General features: G+C 42.6%; 1 protein-coding gene across 1 annotated transcript; it reads right to left on the bottom strand.

Moving 5' to 3' along the window:
* Window positions 1-257: 257 nt before the first annotated feature.
* Window positions 258-7434, bottom strand: MRPS30 (mitochondrial ribosomal protein S30). The gene is made up of 5 exons (XM_035100930.2): window positions 6739-7434; window positions 5104-5249; window positions 3393-3498; window positions 2068-2244; window positions 258-758 (listed from the first exon to the last, which is right to left on the bottom strand). Exons 1-5 carry the CDS (start codon window positions 7340-7342, stop codon window positions 490-492), a joined length of 1302 nt encoding a protein of 433 aa, XP_034956821.2. The 5' UTR covers window positions 7343-7434; the 3' UTR covers window positions 258-489.
* Between the last annotated feature and the right edge of the window lie 2162 nt (window positions 7435-9596).

Here is a 9596-nt window from a genome sequence, read left to right on the forward strand (position 1 = left end):
ATGTATGTTTGTATGCATGTGTGTGATCGCTCTGTCTGGGAGCAGGGGCATGGCTCAGGAGAGGAAAGAGAACAACAACTAGAGGGTGAGATCCATGGCACTCTCTGAAAATGCTATTTAACTAGAGAAGATACACTGCAATACAGTATCTGGATTGCAGATAAATCTCTTGCTAGTTTCTAAAAGTTGTGGATTTAATCTGCGTCCTCCTTTGAGGAGAGAACCACATTTTAACACAAGACAACACACAGAGAAGATGTCGGTCTAGCTATTTCATTTAAATAGCTATGTAAATGTGTTTATTGCCATACAAATAAATCAGCCAAAGCACTTAAGAGCACCAGAAGTGCTCTTGTACAGCTCTCATTGATCCAAAGAGCCAAACATAGGAATAGTGCTTAGATTGATTGCACTTTTGACAGTCCAGACAAAATTTCACTTTAGGCATTGGAGTATCTTGAGAGGATTCAGATGTACCTGAATTTCATGTTATACCTCCTTTGGTCTGTTTAAGAGAAATTTAACCAGTTGAACTAGAATTTCATCATTAAATCCTTTCACATTGTTTTCTTCGATTGCTTCGTACAGGGGCCTACTTTCAGTTCCCCAGCAAATATTCTTTCTTGGGTTATTTTTATCAGCATCAGCAGATAGAGCCAAGGTATTCAACTGGTAACAAAAGAAGCTGAAGTATCTTCCGTCGGTAATCACAGCCTGCGATACAAAAGGCCGGGTCACATCTGCTTCACTCCAGAATCCTGAGGGAGAGGGGAGGAAAAAAGCAGCAGCTAAACAAAAGCATTTTCCTATCAACAACAACAACAAAAGCAAGCCTTTAAAAGCAAAGTCATTGCAGATCCATTGTAAAAGGTTGCATATTTTAATAGCTTACTAGCTTTTCCCATCCTGGTGCCTGAACAGCTTCTGCCATCTACTGGTCTTTGCTGGCTGGGGCTGATGAGAACTGCAGTGCAAAACATCTGGAGGGCACCAGGTTGAGGAAGGCTGGTTTAGAGCTCCAACTTTACAGTTGGTCATGCAACTTACAACAAAGAGGAAGAGCCGCCCAGAGGGGAAATAGCGTGAATAAAACACCTTATGTCTGGCAAGAGTCAGCCAGAGACTTGTGTGACATGGTTTCTAAAGTGGCAAAAGCACAAACTGAGAGCTATACAGGTAAGGAAAAGGTAAAGGACCCCTGGACAGTTAAGTCCAGTCAAAGGTGACTATGGGGTGCAGCACTTATCTCTCTTTCAGGCAAAGGGAGCTGGCGTTTGTCCACAGGCAGCTTTCTGGGTCGTGTGGCCAGCATGACCAAACTGCTTCTGGTGCAACAGAACACTATGACGGAAGCCAGAATGCACAGATATGCCGTTTACCTTCGCATCACAGTGCTACCTATTTATCTACTTGCACTGGCATGCTTTCAAACTGGTAGGTTAGCAGGAGCTGGGACAGAGCAATGGGAGCTCCTCCCGTCACCTTCTGATCGGCAAGCCTAAGAGACTCACTGGTTTAGACCACAGCACCACCAGCGCTATACAAGATATTCCCCATTCTACAAGGGGACATAGCTGCTCACACTCTTCACCTCCTCAATCTGCAAGACCATGCCAACTTTTTAATTGATTTAAAGTGCAGATACTAGTCCCACCTCACTTTCCCCCACACACTGGGTATATATCTGTTCCACCCAAGCCTTTCTGTATTGAGTGGAAAGGCCTGAAGGCAGTTTGCAAGCATGTTCAGCTAAGCACATATACAATATCCCAAGCAAGCATTAACCATGTATGATTACAGGTCCTAATCACAATGAGACTTGCTACCATATTCATCAGAAGTATTTACAAGCCTCTTTCAGATCTTCCAGTTCAACATGGAAAGGCCAAGTGTGAAGTGGGCATGCCTAATGCTCACATACTCACTCAACATTCACATATTCTTTAGAACGCATTAATAGGGCTAAGATAAATCACATGGCTGTATCATCTTCTAAAAGTTATATTTGTGAGCTTGCTATTTACCTTATCTTGCAACACTGGCTATCATCTTTAACTATTGACCTACCTTGGTACATTGCTTGTGCTCCAGTCCAAGCAAAAAGACTTGCAATTGCATTAGCACGGCAAGGGACTTCAACCTGATCGAAGAGATTCATTTTTATAAGCCTGTCCCTTTTCAGCCTGTCAGGAATTAAATGAAACTGTGTATGCCCATAGGCACATGGATCTGCAACATTTGATCCTAAATCCCGCAAGAGAAAGAATTGTTTTAGATTTTAGCACGTAGAATGCTTAGATAAAAGTACCAATTCATCCAATAACAGATTTCTTAGCTGTTTTATCTTCAAATTTCTTAACAATATAGTGATGCCGACAGGTATGTTTTTTTAAAAAATAATTTAAATATGAACACAACGCCATACAAAATGCAGCTGTTTTATATCCCTTGCAGACGAACACAGTATGTGTAGACGGTCAGGTCATGCATCCATAGCCGAGACCAGAGGACGAATGACCGCTGGAAGGAGCGCAGAAAGACAAAACTCCATGGTGCATCTGCAACAGCACAGCCAGATGCCTTCATCTGCCCCAGCTGCAATAAAACAGGTCTCTCCTGTATCAGGCTCTACAGCCACAGCAGGTGCTGTAACCTTCCAACAGTCTGACTTCACTCCCAAAGGTGCATTCCTCCATTGTCTCCCCAAGACAGACAGATGTCAACTAACAAGCCTTTTAGATAAAGATTGTGAACCTTTAGAAATATCTAACATCTACTTCAAGAAAGGAGTAATTTTAAAGTGCATAGGCCATTTTGAAATCAGGAGTGCACTGGCTTAGCACGCTATGTCAATATAAAAGAGTCACAGCTATAATTTGTTCCAAAAAACCCCCAAGATTAGGCATTCTAATCAAACAAAGTATAAAACTTATCAAGAAAAGTATTTTATCATAGTAGCAAAATGAACTGCATGCTGCGAAATTCGTAGTTTAAATGCCAACTCAACTTCAACATTGCTATGTGTATTAAGAAAGCCACTGTTATTTCAGCCAGTGAACCCCAACATATAATGTCAGGATAACAATGGCCCACTTGAGAGATTGACCATAAGGTTTTATACAACATATGGAAAGCAACTTGAAAGGTTATCTGCAAATGCCTAATATAATGAATTGCTAATGAGCTGCTGAAGTCCTCTTGCAAAGTGATTTATTTTGTTTAAAAAAATAAACATGAAAGCACTGAAAAGAATAGCATGAATTATATTTTGTTCATATTGAATTATAGCATCAAGACATTTTAAAATTGAAGTATTATGCATCAGAAGTATCCGTCTACAAATACATTGAGTAGCGACTTTATAGATTAGCGTTCTGATGTGGCAGTCTTACCTATAAATATTTTATTATCATACTGTCGTTTGAACAATGGAAGCTTGTCAGGCAAGACATTAATAACAGGAATATCTCCAGGAGCCACATAGTCCAGGGGCACGAACTTAGGGGAAGAAAAAGAAAATTGGTTCAGTAAACTGATATATAATAACACAGTATTATGCATTTATTTTTTTATTTTTTATTTTTAAAATGCCCTGCTTTACACCACTTCTGTTTCAAAAAATAAAAACATACAAAATTTAAAACATACATTAAACCCTTATTTTTTAAAAAAAACAATTATAACATAATTAATTATTATTAATGATGGTGATAAGAGGGTGCTCTCACTATTGACCACTTAAATATTTGACCTAAATCACAATGCAATTTGTAATTTACCACTAGCATGATTGTCTAAGGGGAGATGTAATTCTCCCAAATGATTTCACAATGCTATGACATTGGCTTACTACTGTGTCCAAACCAGGCTCATGGTTTGCCTTGCTCCAAACCAACCATGAGCTGTAGCCAAGGTTTGTTCTTGGCCTACTGCTCACAGCTTGTTTAGGGGAGACAAACCAAAGCATAGACCTACACCCACACTTTCCCCTACTTATTAATTCCCTTGTTCTCCCTGACTGAGGTGCTGCTACTGCTTCAGTGTTAGAAACTGAGATATGAAAGCTAGGAGCTAAACGGAACGTTAAGCCTTGGTTATGGGTGCAACAACAAAATGTCTTGGTGCACTTTTTAATAACAAGAATACAAAGCTCAAAATGAATGAATTGCAGCTAAAATATTATGCTCATTTTTCACATGGTCTAGTCCTTCCCCTGCCCACCTCCCTAATATTCCTAAGAAGGTCTCTTCTCCAGTCTTCAGAGTAGCTGAAAGTTGGAAGGCAGAAAAGGTCCTCCTTTCCTTCCACTGTGCAGTTTTAATCTGAAATCTTATCTGCTGCACTGTGCCCAGAGTTCAGAAGCTGCTTGTGCTAATGACATTCCCTATCACAAAATGCACCTAGAACAATGAGTTTTGAACACTGTACTGCTTCATACCACTCAACTCACTTTACTACAGGTTTAGCCACCTAGTCAATCAATATGACTTGAAAATAAAAAGGGGGAGGTTATCCAAAGTATATCAACATCTCATTCATTCTGGATTCCCCCTCTCCCTTGCAGTCCTCTGAGTACCCATACAATATTTTCTGGAGGGTTGGGGAGCCTCTACAGCAGATTTGGGAGGCATGAGAGAAAGGGGGAGTCCACTTGTAGAATATTGGATGTTGCAGAAGTACCAGCCCTTGAGGTATCTGTGTGTGTGTGTGTGTGTGCACAATGTATCTTTGCATGAGCCATCCATCTCCTTTCATTCAGATGACACACCCAAATCAATAAGTTATGCAAAAACATAGGGGGGGTGAGAGGTTTTCTGAGGATAAGTAGTTATTACTGCTATACACTTTCCAGTTTAAATTCAGAAAAATAATGTGCCTTAGTTATCAAGCATTTCGGGGAAACTGTGCTATAGTCTAATTTCCTCATAACAAGGGCTATTTTACCCGACACATATTCAATTTAATTAAACTGTAGACTTCAAAATGTGGTATATAATAGTATATAATATAATAGTAGAAAAGATCGATTTAGGGGTCAATACTCACCCCTGAAGTAACCAGAAATAGCAAATCCATTAATCTTTATGAAATTGGACTTCATACCTCTGAAAGCTGTTTTTGTATACGAATCTGACAGTGAGGTTTATCATCAATCTGAAATCTCAGTGGGTCAATTCTACCCTTTCGATGTCCACAAGGAACCACTGTCTCACCACGCAGCCAATAGAAATTTACTTCTGGTTTGAGATCTGAAATAACAAGTGTGTCTTTAATGCCTCCTGCAGTCAAGAGCCCACCAGAGAGATATTAAACATGCCTGTAGTCAAGGATGTATGCATGACCACATAGCATTTTTTGTGCACACGTACATGCTGAATATCTGTGCACACTTCTGAACCTTAATATGTGAAAAATCACAGTAAATCAGGTAAATGAGGAACAACTACAACTGATGGAAAGCTGTAGGAGAAGTACTTTGAACACTAGAAGCACCTATACTAGACAATGCTAGATAAATGTCGCCAATGAAACAGAAGCTACTTGGAATTATGTATGGAGTCTATCTCTGATCTGTACAAGAAGGGGATTTTATGCATCTCTATGTTTCACAATGAAGCAGTTCGAAAGCACGTCAAAGTGCAAGTAGATAAATAGGTACCGCTACAGCGGGAAGGTAAACGGCATTTCCGTGTGCTGCTCTGGTTCACCAGAAGCAGCTTTGTCATGCTGGCCACATGACCTGGAAGCTGTACGCCGGCTCCCTCGGCCAATAACGCGAGATGAGCGCCGCAACCCCAGAGTCGGTCACGACTGGACCTAATAGTCGGGGGTCCCTTTACCTTTACCCTTCACAAATTATTGCTATGCATGTGTGTAACTGATTAAAAGTGTAACACCTCCCCCCTCAACACACATTCCTCCTTAGTCCACACATTGCCAGGGATCATGACTAGATAATTATTATTACATCTGTTAGTCTCTTTATCTTACCCAATGCAACATACAACTAAACAAATGATAAAACCCCGCACGGATGCATGAAAGAAATACATTGACGGGATATAGCGATTAATGATAGGCATAAGGCTATTAATGATAAATTAACATGTGCCATTAAAGTAAGACAGGGAATATGCAGGAGAAATTATTTTGAAGAGATATGGAAGGTGTTTGTAGAATTTGTGCTGTTAAAACAGAAAGGGGTCAACCCATCGCAAGAGGTGTTGACATTTTGGAAGGTTAGATAACTACAAAGGAATGGTTTCGGTGGTGGGGGTGCACATTTTTATTCTTATTTATTTATGATTATTTGCCAAAATAAAGAAAAGAAATGCATTGAATACATCCCACCCACTTCTAAAAGGACAAAAATGATTAAAGGCAAAAGGCCTGGTTCTAAAATCTAGAGGAAAGGTTTTTGCCTGACACCTAAAAATATATAAAGTTACCGGTACTGGTATATAAAGAAATTGACAGAACCCCCCCTTCCATATTATTATTATTATTATTATTATTATTATTATTATTATTATTATTATTATTATTATTATTATTATTATTATTATTTTCCTGGAAGCCAACAGCTCAGACTACTCGAATACCTCCCACCACCACCACCCCCCCCTCTCTCTCTCTCTCTCTCTCTCACACACACACACACACACACACACACACACACACACACAAACGTGTACCGGCATCCACTGCCAACTGCATCGCGCTTTTACACACACGCACCCAGGGCCGAGGAGGAGCCAAGCACCGGGTTGGCGTTGGTCAGTCGGGCCGTCAGGCTGAGCGCCAGCTGCGTCAGGAAAGGGGACGGCCCCTGGTCGATGGCGCTGAAGAGAAAGGGGCTCCGCTTGCGCTGGTAGAAGTACTCCTGGAGCAGCGCGTCGCACACCGCGGAGCGCAGCTCGGCCAGGTCCCAGCCACCTCCTTCCCCTTCTTCTTCTGCTGCTCCTCCTCCTGCCGCAACCGCCACGGGGCCGGGCAGCCCCGGCACGAAGACTGTCTTGGTGTAGTCCTGGTACCAGCGGTCCGCGTTCACGGCCCACGTCTGCGGGTAGACCACGTACTTGCGCCGCTGCCGCTTCCCGTAGATCCGCAGCTTCTCCTCCACCGAGGGCGCGTCATGGATCTCCTGGTAGAAGCGCTCCCGGCGACGCTGCTTGGCCGCCGCGCTCTTCGCCGTCAGGGACGCCACCACTGGAGGGTAAAGGGACGGGGCGGCGGCGGCAGGGAGGAGATTCGGCACCTGCGACGCCGCCGAGGGCCCCGCGTGGAGCCACCGCCGCGGCCAGCTGTCGCGCAGCAACCGCAGCCCCCTGGACGCCGCCATCTTGCTCGCGTGAAACGGAAACGGGAAAAGAAGCGGGGAGGGCCGCTTCCGAGCGCTTCCGAGCCGCGGTTGGCTGAGCGCCCCTCACATGACCCGCTCGCGTCGAAGGCTTCGTGGAAAGAAGGGCAACCTGCGGGCTCACCCGAGGCTTTGCCGGAGACAGGGGCGGCGTCCGGCAACTGCGCATGCTCGTTGTCCTTATACGGACCCGTGTGGGATTGGAGCCTCAGCGGCGCCATACAATTCCATCAGCGTTATACAGGTGAAATTAGAATATCATCGGAAAGTACATTTATTTCAGTAATGCAACTTTTTTTAAAAAAAAAAAAACTTTTAGAAATGCTTTCTTTTGGAAATTACACAGTAATAAAACAAATAGTTACAATAATACAAAAATAAACATCGCTATTACATTTCATTATGTAATTACATTCCATTTATAATTGACCTGCCTAACAACAAATAATTACAATTACAACAAATAAAGGCTTGACATATCTTGCTTTGCATGTCATGCATCTATCTCATATACTGGTTTCACCTTTTAAGTTGCGTTACTGAAATAAATGCACTTTTCGACGATACTCTAATTTTCCGGGTTTCACCTGTACTACAGTGGTACCTCGGTTTATGAACACAATTGGTTCCGGAAGTCTGTTCATAAACTGAAGCGTTCATAAACTGAAGCGAACTTTCCCATTGAAAGTAATGGAAAATGAATTAATCCGTTCCAGATGGGTCCGCAGTGTTCATAAACTGAAGTGTTCATAAACTGAAGCGAACTTTCCCATTGAAAGTAATGGAAAGTGGATTAATCCGTTCCAGATGGGTCCGCGGAGTACTTAAACTGAAGCGTTCATAAACTGAAGCATGGGTGTAATTGGTTCTGGAAGTCTGTTCATAAACTGAAGCGTTTATAAACTGAAGCGAACTTTCCCATTGAAAGTAATGGAAAATGAATTAATCCGTTCCAGACGGGTCTGCGGTGTTCATAAACCGAAAATTCATAAACCGAGGTGTTCATAAACCGAGGTTCCACTGTATTTGTATGCCGCCTTTTCCATTTCTATGACCACACTCAAGGTGGCTTGCAGCATGTGATAAAAGATTTGATCAAATTTAATAAATGATACATTATTTAGATGTGTTTGTGGGAAGAGAAGGGTTTTTCCCCCATTGGATTACTCTTGTTTTTATTAATGCATTTTGTGTCCCTGTTTTGTATTTTTCTGTTGTGGATCACCCTGTGGTCTTCCGGGGAATGGCGGTATACAAATTTAGTAAATAATAAAACAACCACCACCATTGATTTACATGGCTGCAAACTGTAACAAAATTAGCCATAAGCACACAAAACGCATCAAAAAGAGTATGGCAACAAAGTAAACCATTTCCACGTAAATCATAAAAAATTAAAGATATACAAAGGAAAAATGTGCAACCCCACTCCATACCTGCACCAGCGGTTGCTGTGGCATTACCATTGGCTAGAGGCAGGTGCTAGGAAAATGCTTCCAGGTGGATGTAGATGAGGTGAGACCAGCTTGTGGCTAGAAGTAGCAGCAGACAGGACAGTGAAGGCGCACAATTTCCTGCAGGAGTAGAATCCAGACAAAGCACCCATCTCTCCAATGGAAGGTCAATCACTGAGTTCACAAAGTAATTATTAGATCATGCCTATGGAGTGACTCAAAATAGCCTGCCAAGGGGCTGAAGTAAACTGAGTTTTCTGCTCCAGAGGATCCAATCCTATTGCATTCCTTGAGGATTTTGGATGCTACGATCATTTCCAAAGTTAGCTATTCAGGTTACATCTATATATATGTAAAAAGGACATGTGGGTATGTTTCCACTTTTCACCAAAACCGCTTGACCGATTGAGGTGAAATTTCGACACATCACATGCGAATGTCCGAAGGCTATAGGAAAGTTTGCTAAGACAGATGTCACACCTCCGCCAGGTAAACCCCCCCCCCAAAAAAAACCCTGTTCCAGAACGCACCACTAAGCCAAAAGTGCATGCTGGTAAAAGAACCAGGTTACAAACCAGCACCCTCTAGTGGTGGCTACACTGGTACTGCACCTATAAAACCTTCCCTCTCAACAGCACCTTGGCTCCCGTTTACATACTAGGCCGAAGCCTTTACAGACTAGGCCGAATGGAGATACTGACTCGTCTGGGTGGGGGTTGGGGGGAGGAGGGGACGGGATAGGTCAGGACACAGAGACCAGTCACAGGGATGAGTGGGGGGAG

The sequence above is a fragment of the Zootoca vivipara genome, chromosome 11 (assembly GCF_963506605.1).
Source record: "Zootoca vivipara chromosome 11, rZooViv1.1, whole genome shotgun sequence".
Classification (NCBI taxonomy): domain Eukaryota; kingdom Metazoa; phylum Chordata; class Lepidosauria; order Squamata; family Lacertidae; genus Zootoca; species Zootoca vivipara.